The sequence below is a fragment of the Myxocyprinus asiaticus genome, chromosome 38 (genome assembly GCF_019703515.2).
Source record: "Myxocyprinus asiaticus isolate MX2 ecotype Aquarium Trade chromosome 38, UBuf_Myxa_2, whole genome shotgun sequence".
NCBI lineage: Eukaryota > Metazoa > Chordata > Actinopteri > Cypriniformes > Catostomidae > Myxocyprinus > Myxocyprinus asiaticus.
In genome coordinates this window covers 20,115,450-20,129,000 of record NC_059381.1, presented here as the reverse complement: position 1 = coordinate 20,129,000, position 13,551 = coordinate 20,115,450, and the positions used below count along the sequence as shown (strand labels likewise).

General features: G+C 38.4%; 1 protein-coding gene across 1 annotated transcript in view; it reads left to right on the top strand.

Annotated features, from left to right (window-relative positions):
* The window catches only part of igsf9bb (immunoglobulin superfamily, member 9Bb), a 203,608-nt gene that overhangs the window by 122,974 nt on the left and 67,083 nt on the right, over positions 1-13,551 (top strand). Inside the window, exon 5 of the mRNA XM_051678379.1 lies at positions 10,372-10,489. Coding sequence (XP_051534339.1) covers positions 10,372-10,489 — 118 coding nt within the window. The remainder of the gene's footprint in view (positions 1-10,371; positions 10,490-13,551) is intronic.

Below are 13,551 nucleotides of genomic sequence, written 5' to 3'. Positions count from 1 at the left end.
ATACAGGTGCATCTCAATAAATTAGAATGTCGTGGAAAAGTTCATTTATTTTAGTAATTCAACTCAAATTGTGAAACTCATGTATTAAATAAATTCAATGCACACAGACTGAAGTAGTTTAAGTCTTTGGTTCTTTTAATTGTGATGATTTTGGCACACATTTAACAAAAACCCACCAATTCACTATCTCAAAAAATTAGAATACATCATAAGACCAATAAAAAAAAAACATTTTTAGTGAATTGTTGGCCTTCTGGAAAGTATGTTCATTTACTGTATATGTACTCAATACTTGGTAGGGGCTCCTTTTTGCTTTAATTACTGCCTCAATTCGGCGTGGCATGGAGGTGATCAGTTTGTGGCACTGCTGAGGTGGTATGGAAGCCCAGGTTTCTTTGACAGTGGCCTTCAGCTCATCTGCATTTTTTGGTCTCTTGTTTCTCATTTTCCTCTTGACAATACCCCATAGATTCTCTATGGGGTTCAGGTCTGGTGAGTTTGCTGGCCAGTCAAGCACACCAACACCATGGTCATTTAACCAACTTTTGGTGCTTTTGGCAGTGTGGGTAGGTGCCAAATCCTGCTGGAAAATGAAATCAGCATCTTTAAAAAGCTGGTCAGCAGAAGGAAGCATGAAGTGCTCCAAAATTTCTTGGTAAACGGGTGCAGTGACTTTGGTTTTCAAAAAACACAATGGACCAACACCAGCAGATGACATTGCACCCCAAATCATCACAGACTGTGGAAACTTAACACTGGACTTCAAGCAACTTGGGCTATGAGCTTCTCCACCCTTCCTCCAGACTCTAGGACCTTGATTTCCAAATGAAATACAAAACTTGCTCTCATCTGAAAAGAGGACTTTGGAACACTGGGCAACAGTCCAGTTCTTCTTCTCCTTAGCCCAGGTAAGACGCCTCTGACGTTGTCTGTGGTTCAGGAGTGGCTTAACAAGAGGAATACGACAACTGTAGCCAAATTCCTTGACACATCTGTGTGTGGTGGCTCTTGATGCCTTGACCCCAGCCTCAGTCCATTCCTTGTGAAGTTCACCCAAATTCTTGAATCGATTTTGCTTGACAATCCTCATAAGGCTGCGGTTCTCTTGGTTGGTTGTGCATCTTTTTCTTCCACACTTTTTCCTTCCACTCAACTTTTTGTTAACATGCTTGGATACAGCACTCTGTGAACAGCCAGCTTCTTTGGCAATGAATGTTTGTGGCTTACCCTCCTTGTGAAGGGTGTCAATGATTGTCTTCTGGACAACTGTCAGATCAGCAGTCTTCCCCATGATTGTGTAGCCTAGTGAACCAAACTGAGAGACCATTTTGAAGGCTCAGGAAACCTTTGCAGGTGTTTTGAGTTGATTAGCTGATTGGCATGTCACCATATTCTAATTTTTTGAGATAGTGAATTGGTGGGTTTTTGTTAAATGTGAGCCAAAATCATCACAATTAAAAGAACCAAAGACTTAAACTACTTCAGTCTGTGTGCATTGAATTTATTTAATACACGAGTTTCACAATTTGAGTTGAATTACTGAAATAAATGAACTTTTCCACGACATTCTAATTTATTGAGATGCACCTGTATATATATATATATATATACACACAGTACTGTGTAAAAGCCTTAGGCACATAAGATGTTTCACAAAAACATTTATCTTAAGATAGTTATCTTCAGCTTTAGTGTGTCAATAGGAAATATAAATGTTAGACTCCCAAACATTACTAGATTCGAATGGAAGAACAGGGAGCCCTACAACAGATAGCATGGCCCCCACAGACCGCCTACTGAACATCGAGTCATTCTGGGATTAAATGAAGAGATAGAAGCAATTGAGACAGCTTAAACAGATAGAAGAACTGTGGCAAATTCTTCAAGAAGCTTGGAACATCCTATCTGCCAACAACCAAGAACAATTTGTCCAGGAGTACCTAGGAGAATTGGTGCTGTTTTGAAGGCAAAGGTGGTCACATCAAATATTGATTTAGCTTTTATTATGTTTACTGGACTATGCATGACATTAATTGATAAATGAAAACTATTTATGCCATTATTTTTGAAGAAATCCTCACTATGCAACATTTTTCACCAGTGCCTAAAACTTTTACACAGTACTGTAAATATATATATAATAATAATAATAATAATATGATGCTATATATTAGAGCTGCCCCTGACCAAAGATTTTCCTATTCGACTAGTAGGAGTTAATTTAAGCCATTAGTCGACTAGTTGCACACTTATGATATTAATTTAATTACTTGAATATATTTTTTGGGGGGGCATCAGAAAATGGTTTGAGTTCCAGGGCTGAGAAAGAATGTTATAAGTAACATTGCTAACACTTTACATTACAGAGAAATACTAAACCGTAATAATGAGCCTTTAAAATATAAATTTTACACGCGCACGCATGAAGCGAGCTGCAGCAACGCTGGCAAAAGCGGTAATGTTTCTGAATGTGTCGGAAAAACCGACATTTTGTTAATTTATAGAGAGAAATGCACATTAAGGTTGAGCCGACAGACGATGATCTCGGGGATCGACGATGGTCAGAGTGATCGCCAATAGCTGATGCCTTTGACCATGTCAAGACGATATTTGGCTTGTTTTCCCATTAATGTATTAAATTATTATTATTATTATTATTATTAGGCTATTATTATCAAATTAATATTACAGATATTTGCCCGTAGACACACAGACGCAGACTTTATTATATTATTAAGAACAGATGACAGAGAAGCGTCTATGCGCATGTATGTTTGTATGTAGGTGTGCAGTCTCGTGGAACACGCGCATCTAAAAGATTCTCACTCTTTGTTTCTATCTTTCGATTTGTTTTATTTATTTATTTATTTATTTATTTTTGTTGCAATAACAATATCGTCTATGAGTGCTGCAAATGACCTCAGACATGTCAGCTCAGGAGGTGTTTTGAGTTCAGTTCACTTTATTTCCACAGAGAAGTTCAATGTGGACACAACTCTGCAGCCTATACATCTGTGATTAAAACATAAAATAATACAGAAACACATTCACCTCGAACCATGATTTATATTTCAGTGATTATTATCATCATTCTAATTATTATTTTTACATTTATAATTGTTTTTATGTCTTCATTTGTGTAAGTAATTTTCCGCCATGATGTTTAGACGGATTCTTGCCTGACGGTAAATGGAAAGGTGGTTACTTATATATATATTATTCTTTTATCACTTCATTATTTTAATTGATTTTTCATTTCGTTTGGAGTGCAATTTGAATTTAGAAATGTATTTGATTTAAGTTTTTTGTTTTTTAAATTAATTAATTTAATTTTCAATGCAAAATCACTAAAGCAAGAATATTCACTGATCCCTCAGCCCAGGGGTTGCCGATGTAATTGGATATTGCAATATATATATATATATATATATATATATATATATATATATTGTAAAGGAGGGAACAAAACAAATTTATTCACACACATGGTGTATTTTCCTGGATAACGAAATACCCGTCCGGTAGAGAATGCACAGATGAAGTATGTTCTTTGCTAGAGAGATGTTAACAACTGTTGTAAAACCATCTTTCAAAAAGATGAACAACACACATTTTAATTGCACTTAATTTTTTTCCAGTTTCATTTGAATTTTTAGTTAAAATAAATAAAAAATAAGTTTGAAATCAAGGTGTCTTTCTTTATTGTGTAGGCTTAACCCTAACCCTGCTTAATGAAAATTACCTCATAGTAACACCTAGCATCCAACCAGCGGTAATACCGGTGTTCGTCGTTTTATGTGGAGTTTTTTCTGCGACCAACCAACCAATCAAAACTTGGTCGACCAAGACTCTTCTCATCGACTAACCATTGGTCGACTATCGGGGGCAGCTCTACTATATATAAAATGTAAATGTGAAATGTATGTATATGCATACATATAGTGTACATATAAATTTATATTCTTATACTATACATATTATTGTAATCAGTAAAAACATCAATCTCATAAAATAGCCATGTGTCATATGTTGTTGGAAAGCTCTCAAAGAGTAGAATACATCCAGCCAATTTGCTTTACTCACAGACAAAATTTGGAAGAGTTAGCCCAAAAAATCTATTAATATAAACTTTGGATACATTTTTGGTCTTTCATGAACTTTTTCCTTTCCCATAACTTTCCTGGAAATACCAGATATACCACAGATTTACTATCATCATTATCTGATTAGGCTTTAGAATTCAAAATATATTTATTTATTTCATGAATTAATTCAGTTTCTTTTGTCATGTTTTTATTTTTCAAATGATCTAAGCTGGATTCAAACTTGGGGTACCTGCACATAAGTGCCTCTATGCAACATGTTGTGCATTACCTGCCAGGCCACCAGGCCGCATTTTCATTGGTGCCTCACAGCATGCATTGATGGGGTTAGATGCTAAATGTATCTCCATTTCCCTGTACCTGATGATATGCCTGTTATTGGGCAATGTCAGACAAAAATATTTTGCAGAGAGATTGAGATAATACTTAATGACAAAAAAGACTGTTCATGTATCTGTGCTTTATGTTTGTTCAGTATGCCCTTTGTATGCAGTTAAATGGAATTTGATGTTTACCTGTTGTACATGAATGTTCATGGATGTAGTGAAACTTGCAAGCATTTTGCTGACTAACGCCACATTCACACTATTATGTTTTTAGCAGAAAATGTATTGATTTTGCTATGTTTACACATTGTCCACACTGGAACAGAGTTTTCCTCCACTGAAAAACTTTGAAAAACAATGACATTATATAGAGTTTCTATCAAAAATGTAAGAGCGTGGACATGTCCTAAATTTAAGGTTTGGAGTATCTCCAGACTGCTGGGTGGTTAAAAAGAATATCCCAGAGTAAGTAAAGTAGAATTGGATCAAATCTGTCCTCATAGCAGTCCATCTCCAATTTACTTTACTCACAGACAACAATATAGAGAGTAATAGCTACTGTAAGTACATGTCTTTGACTATTATGTTTCATGTAAACAGTTGTTGCCTATATGTTGCGTTTTCGCTTATAATTTTACAAAAATAAACCAAATATAAAATATGACATACCATTACTTAGAAGAGCACAATGTGCACAGTAGCTTTCCTGGATCAGATGATGTCACTAGAAATGTCATGGAATGCTAAACCAATTGGATTGGGTTCAGATCGGTGCTATAAGTCATCCATATTTGTGCAGAGAGACATGTGACTGGTGACCAAGAACGTGACACAGACTCAGTGATGACTCAAATGGCACAGAATGAAACTCATTCTGTAAAATCTCATTATTAAACTCATGTCTGCATACTATGCAGACTATAATCATTGTTGTGTTTGCATGTGTAATTAGTTATTATGTACAATTATTTTGTTTTATTTGTTTGAAGAAGTTTTTGGATACTTGGAGACGTTTTTGGACACAAGGATCTTTTTTTTTTTTTTTTAATGCTATAACTAGGGTTGCAACAACTAATCGATAAAACCCATAATTATTGATAATGGAAATCATCGACAAGGAATTTCGTTATCGAATAGTTGGATATTTGCTGTAAGCACAGAGAAGCCCCGTCAGTGACGTCACTTCACAGCCAAGTGAAACATTTGTTGCATTATGTATCAGTGGAGACAAATTGAAGCGGAAAAAACATGACCCAAGATATCCAGCGCACAAGAGCACTTATAAACACTTCAAAGAAGATATACAAAAAGCATGCAGTTTAATGTGGAGCGGTTGCTGCATCAGGTGTGTTGACAGAGTGCTTGTGCTGTTTGATGTGCAAGAGTTGTTTCTCTCCAGCGCATCACTTATGTAACGTGTGCTGGCACTGGCAATGATGATGACGAAGACGTGAAGATGAAGAACCCAAGTGCAGTTTATTTACAAAAGTGAAACCAAAACCCTAACTATAAACGTGAAACATGAACTTGACTAGACTTAAAACTTGACATAAACATAACATGGCTTGCTTGGCTAGTACAAAACACATCCACATACATTCAATACTTGACCATTAGACAATGCAAACATGAGGGCTTAAATACAAGACATGGGAGAACATAAACCAATGAACAAACAGAACTGATAACAAGCTAATTAAACAATAAACCAATGAAAAGACAAGACACATGAACATGGAGGGAAAACATGAAATCACATGACAAGGGAACAGGAACTAAACTTTTCAAAATAAAAGACATTAAGCAACAAAATACACATGACATATCCCCCCCACTAAGGGGCGGCTCCCGACGCCCCAACACATAAACAAAACACGTAAAACATGACATAAATTCAAAGTTCTGTAGGGAGCTGGGGGGTTGTCTTGAGGCGTGGGGCGTGTGACCAGGGCAGAGTCCGTGGGGGGTGGAGCCATGAGAGGCTCGAGGGGCGGAGCAATGGTAGGCGGAGCGGTGAGAGGCTCGAGGGGCGGAGCCATGGAACTTGGTGCCCGGAGAGTAGCCGAAGACTCGAATGGCCAGGGTGGAGCCGATGGCAGGGAGGACTAAGGCGGTGCTGGAGGAGCAAGGTGGAGCTGGGGGATCAGAAGACTGAGGTGGAGCCGGTGGGACTGAGGACCAAGGTGGAGCCATAGGGAAGGAGGTCCCCGGTGGAGCTGACAGATTGGAGGGATGAGGCGCAGCCAGAGGATCGGAGAGCCAAAGCGGAGACAGGTGACTGACAGAACAAGGAGGAGCCGGAGGGACGAGGGACCCCGGCAAAGCTGACAGGCTGAAGAACCGCAGTGGAGCCGAGGGAACGACATGCCAAGGCGAAGTCCAGGGCTCGGAGGGTCCAGGCGGGATCGGAGGGCCGAAAGTTCTCCTTGCCTGCTCAGGAGAACTAAGGGTGAGTATATGGGTGGGAACCATCTCCAGGTCCAACTGCTCAGGTGTGGCTGTGATGTGGCATGGAGCAGGCTGAGGCGTTGCTGTGACGTGGCATGGAGCAGGCGGAGGCGTTGCTGTGACGTGGCATGGAGCAAAAGATGGCACTAGCTCAGCGACCATGACTAGGAGCTCTGGTTTGGTGGTCATGACGTGGAACTCTGGCTCGGCGGCGGCCATGACGTGGAACTCTGGTTCGGCGGCGGCCATGTCGTGGAACTCTGGCTCGGCGTCCGCCTCCCCCACAGTGAACATGGAACCAATGATCTGTAGGGTGAGGTCGATATATTGAGCCAGGCTGAGGGAACTGCGACTACCAGGCATCAAGGAGGAGATCGGCTCACTTAAACCCACCCAAAAAATTTCCTTGACGACCACATTAAAATCCACCTGGCTGGCCAGAGCGCAAAAGTGCTCTATGTAATCCTCCAGGGAACAATTCCCCTGAACTGCTGGGTTCATTATTGGGTCAAGTATTCTGTAACGTGTGCTGGCACTGGCAATGATGATGACGAAGACAATGACGTGAAGATTAAGAACCTGAGTGCAGTTTATTTACAAAAGTGAAACCAAAACCCTAACTATAAACGTGAAACATGAATTTGACTAGACTTAAAACTTGACTTGACATAAACATAACATGGCATGACTTGGCTAGAACAAAACACATCCACATACATTCAATACTTGACCACTAGAAAATGCAAACATGAGGGCTTAAATACAAGACATGGGAGAACATAAACCAATGAACAAACAGAACTGATAACAAGCTAATTAAACAATAAACCAATGAAAAGACAAGACACATGAACATGGAGGGAAAACATGAAATCACATGACAAGGGAACAGGAACTAAACTTTTCAAAATAAAAGACATGAATCAACAAAATACACGACAACTTCCATTTTACTGCTATTTTCTGTTTTATAATATAAACATGTTATGAATTCAAAATCAGCCACGTATTTCGCAAAACTGTTTGTTCTTACCACAAGCGAGTTTCAGTTAAACTCTAATCAGCGAGCACGCGCATCCGTGTCAATCAAACCGATTGCAAAGGAGAAAGGGAGTGCAATCATTTTGATTAAACTGTCCATCGTCATCCCACGATTTCAGTTTCAAAGTAATCAGTTGTGCAGCTTTCATGGATATCAGACTGAAGTCTCAGCAGTCAAGGTGTGCCAGTTTTTAAAGTGTTTTCTCCTTCTCATGTAAGCGCATGTAATACAATAAGCAAACTTTTCAGCACAGGGTTTACAGATGATTGTACTTTATTAAACTGTATGTAATGCTGAATATAATGTATAATAATGCTAAGGGTCCTGATATTTGAAAGTCCTTCTGATAATGCCACATGTAATGCCTGATTTCATTAGTAAATATATACTATGGCAAACATTATTTTACAAAAAAAATTTTTTTTAAAGAATAGTTTAGTAACATGTAATCAGTGAAAATACTATTTTAAAAAGTATAATATTAAAATAATTAAATGTATGTAATAAGTGACAGTGTACAATCATATGTATCTAACATAATTATGTATTTTTCAGCTGGGCAGAATTATTAATATTTCTATTCTTGTGTCACTATTGCTCTCTGCTGGGCTGATTTTTTTATCCCACTCCATGCCCATTTTACTCTTTAATGATAAGCATTTTTTGTTAAGTTTTACAAGTAAAGGTACTGTTTCGCATATGTCCTGAAAGTAATAATAATAATAAATTCAAACTATACTTTTCATGATTCAGGCTTTGTTCAAAATTTTGTGAGAGTATAAAACCATGAATTCAGTAATGTAAATCAAATCCTCGCGCCCTTTATCATTTCAGTTTTTTGAAAAATCATATTTTAATAAAATACATGAAATAAAATGGCATTTTTTTTATCCAATTAATCGATTAATCGTAGTAATAATAGAAGATTAATTATCAAAATAATAGTTAGCTGCAGCCCTAGCTATAACTTTTGATTGCTTTATCATATTTTATAATAGTATGCTTTACTATAGTATAGTATAGTAAATAGTATGCATATTATAAAAGCTGCTCTGCCATTGGTAAAATGGAAATAACACTTTTGTGGGTGAAGAAATAGAGCTGTACATTGATCTTTAAGACTCTGTTGGAGTGGCCTGGTTTGTTTGATCTCTCCTACACAGTCTCTCCATGTCTCAAGTTCACAACACTTTCACTGCAAAGTGCTTTTGTTTGTACTGTGGTGCAGAGAAATTGTTGCATCTTTTTTTATTATTTTTTTATGACTTGTGAGGTTGCTGTTTGTGAGCTTGTAAAAGCGTTACGTGTGTATTGAATGTATAGAAATGTTGCCATTAATATGCCAGAGTGAGGAAATAGATGTGTCATGGGATGTTGATCAGGCTGTAGGGTTCCTGAGCACATCTTTTCTGCTGGTCTATCTGCATATATTGGAAAAAAAAGAGAAATAGAGTAAAATCTGTCACAGAGATGAGAAATGAGACATTGTGTAATGATCATTGAGTTCGGGGCACAAAGAGAAACAGTTGTATGTACTGTGACTGCACCACTGTTGACTTGAAGTAAACCATTTTTATAAAATCATGCTGAGCTGTTTAATTAGCAAATAGAGGTGGTTTATACTGACTTATAAGAGAACTTTAAAAACATACAGTACTGTGCAAAAGTCTTAGGCACATAAGATGTTTCACAAAAACATTTATCTTAAGATAGTTATGTATATCTTCAGCTTTAGTGTCAATAGGAAATATAAATTTTAGACTATCAGACATTACTTTTGTAAATAGAATAGATTAAAACAGATGAACAGGGAGCCCTACAACAGATAGCATGGCCCCCACAGACCGCCTACTGAACATCGAGTCAGTCTGGGATTAGATGAAGAGATAGAAGCAATTGAGACAGCTTAAACAGATAGAAGAACTGTGGCAAATTCTCCAAGAAGCTTGGAACATCCTATCTGCCAACAACCAAGAAAAACTGTGTCCAGGAGTGCCTAGGATAATTGGTGCTGTTTTGAAGGCAAAGGTGGTCACATCAAATATTGATTTAGCTTTTTTTTATGTTTTCTGGACTATGCATGACATTAATTAATAAATGAAAACTATTTATGGCATTATTTTTGAAGACATCGTCACTATGCAAAATTTTTCACCAGTGCCTAAAACTTATGCACAGTACTGTAAATTACATTCATAAATTCCCATTTTAAAGATAATCTTTTGAACATACTGTAATTATATTCTCCTGCAGGAGAAAGACAAATAATTATAAATATGTATATTTGCTAAAGGTTAATTTCGTCAACTTGTAGGAGTTCAAAAGCATATAGATGGCTTCAAAGTCAATAGGCATGGACTAAAAACTCCAAAAAGACACAAAAATACAATTTTGATTTCATGGACTCTGTAGTGTTCATTTCAGTAGGTAATGATGTTACTTCTCTCCGCAGGTGAGTGATGGCAGCCTGACTCTTGTTTCCATCAGCCGTGAGGACAGGGGAGCGTACACATGCCGAGCTTACAGCGAGCAGGGAGAGGCTGTCCATACCACACGCCTACTCGTCCAAGGTAGGACCATTCAATGTGATGTGTATGCATATGTTAAAGTGTTCTCTGCATTTCTCCACCTTTGCTCACCCTAAAATCTGTGATCAGCCTCATGTTGTTCCATACCTTTATGACTTTCTTTCTGATCTCAGTACTACTGATATCACTATTATTTTCTCTCTCCACACTCAAAGCGCTGTGCTGTGCGTTTGAACAGTTCTCTCTGTGTTTGTGTGTGTTTGTGTGAGTTTAGTCATGCATACAAAGCTGCATGCTGCATGGCACCCATGTTGCAGAGCTGTAGAGCTAATTGGACTCCATATGTTGACTGTCTGGTGCAGTATAAAGCAGTAATGGGCTCACTGTCAGAGCTCTCTCTTACCATAGAGCAGCCAAAGAGGCTTTTTCCTGTAGGGATCACACTCTGTTGGGATATGTCTCCTGCTTTTAACATGCCATTTAGCCATATTGCTAAAATGATTGTCCCAATGTCAGTTAGACCAAATATTAACATGGTAATAAAACATTAGATTGGTGCTTTATCTACTCATTAACATGATTAATGAGTTGAAGGAAACTATTTGTTTAACCAAGCCAGTAATTTGTGGCTTTGTCCATCCCATGAACATTAAATGTACATATATAGTACAAGGGGTTGGTAAACTTTTTGTCTCTGCATATTTAGCTGTAAGAAGAGAAAGTATTTTAACATTAAAATATTATTCAAATCAGCTTCAAACCCTTAAATTTAAGCTAATGACACAGAAATTGCACACTCACCTTTAAAGGAACTGTTTGTTTTGACTCAGAATACTTCCTACTGATAGGAGTTTTATTTTAGGTGAATATTAACCCTTTAAGCTCGGATGGGCCCACGAGAATAAAACTAATTATAAAAATATTAAAAACTACAGTCTTGACCAACACAAAATACAGTAGGTATTGTTTGAAAGCTTATAAGCTATACTTTACAACATATGTAGGCATTATGACCAAAACTGAGCAAGTGCTTTGAAATTTGCAGACAAATCAGAAGTGTTCCGTTTTGATAGTTTATTAATAATTTTGTGCTGTACATATTATTGTAATCGGTAAAAACATTAAACCTATCAACTAGCCATGTGTCATATGTTGTTGGAAAGCTCTCCAGTAGAATACAACCAGCCAATTTCACTCACAGACAAAAATATAGAGAGCTAATTGCTAAGTACATATCTTTGACATTTATGTTTCATATAAACAGGTGTTGCTCATATGCCACATTTTCGCTTATAATTTCACGGAAAATAAACTGAAAATAAAATATCACATACCATTACTTAGAAGAGCACAATGTGCACAGTGCACACAGCATCTGGCTATCTGGCATCTTGCAATCTGTCTGAAAACACGTTAGCTTTCCTGGATCAGATGACGTCATCGGAAATGATGTAGTGTAATGGAAGGCTAAACCAGTCAGGTTGGGTTCAAATTAGTGCAACAAGTCTTATGGATTAAGACATCCATATTTGGGCAGAGAGACATGTAATTGGTGACTGTTACATATGGCCACCAGAAGATGGGGCCAAAAATATGACAGAGACTCAATGATGACTCAAATGGCACAGAGTGAAACTCGTTCTGTAAAATCTCATTATTAAAATCATGTCTGCATGCTATGCAAACCTTTAGTCATTGTTGTGTTTGCATGTGTAATTAGTTCGTATGTACAATTATTATGTGTTATACACTATATTGCCAAAAGTATTCGCTCATCTGCCTTTAGACGCATATGAACTTAAGTGACATCCCATTCTTAATCCATAGGGTTTAATATGACGTCGGCCCACCCTTTGCAGCTATAACAGCTTCAACTCTTCTGGGAAGGCTTTCCACAAGGTTTAGGAGTGTGTTTATGGGAATTTTTGACCATTCTTCCAGAAGCGCATTTGTGAGGTCAGACACTGATGTTGGACGAGAAGGCTTGGCTCGCAGTCTTCGCTCTAATTCATCCCAAAGGTGCTCTATCGGGTTGAGGTCAGGACTCTGTGCAGGCCAGTCAAGTTCTTCCACACCAAACTCGCTCATCCATGTCTTTATGGACCTTGCTTTGTGCACTGGTGCGCAGTCATGTTGGAACAGGAAGGGGCCATCCCCAAACTGTTCCCACAAAGTTGGGAGCATGGAATTGTCCAAAATCTCTTGGTATGCTGAAGCATTCAGAGTTCCTTTCACTGGAACTAAGGGGCCAAGCCCAGCTCCTGAAAAACAACCCCACACCATAATCCCCCCTCAACCAAACTTCACAGTTGGCACAATGCAGTCAGACAAGTACCGTTCTCCTGGCAACCGCCAAACCCAGACTCGTCCATCAGATTGCCAGATGGAGAAGCGTGATTCGTCACTCCAGAGAACGCGTCTCCACTGCTCTAGAGTCCAGTGGTGGCGTGCTTTACACCACTGCATCCGACGCTTTGCATTGCACTTGGTGTTATATGGCTTGGATGCAGCTGCTCGGCCATGGAAACCCATTCCATGAAGCTCTCTACGCACTGTTCTTGAGCTAATCTGAAGGCCACATGAACTTTGGAGGTATGTAGCGATTGACTCTGCAGAAAGTTGGCGACCTCTGCGCACTATGCGCCTCAGCATCCGCTGACCCCGCTCTGTCATTTTACGTGGCCTACCACTTCGTGGTTGAGTTGCTGTCATTCCCAATCGCTTCCACTTTGTTATAATACCACTGACAGTTGACTGTGGAATATTTAGTAGCGAGGAAATTTCACAACTGGACTTGTTGCACAGATGGCATCCTATCACAGTACCACACTGGAATTCACTGAGCTCCTGAGAGCGGCCCATTCTTTCACAAATGTTTGTAGAAGCAGTCTGCATGCCTAGGTGCTTCATTTTATACACCTGTGGCCATGGAAGTGATTGGAACACCTGAATTCAATTATTTGGATGGGTGAGCGAATACTTTTGGCAATATAGTGTATGTTTGGAGACATTTTTTGAACACTAGGATAACTTATTTTTGCAATGCTATAACTTTTGATTGCTTTATTGTATCAACACAAAATTTTACTAAGTTACAGTTGAAA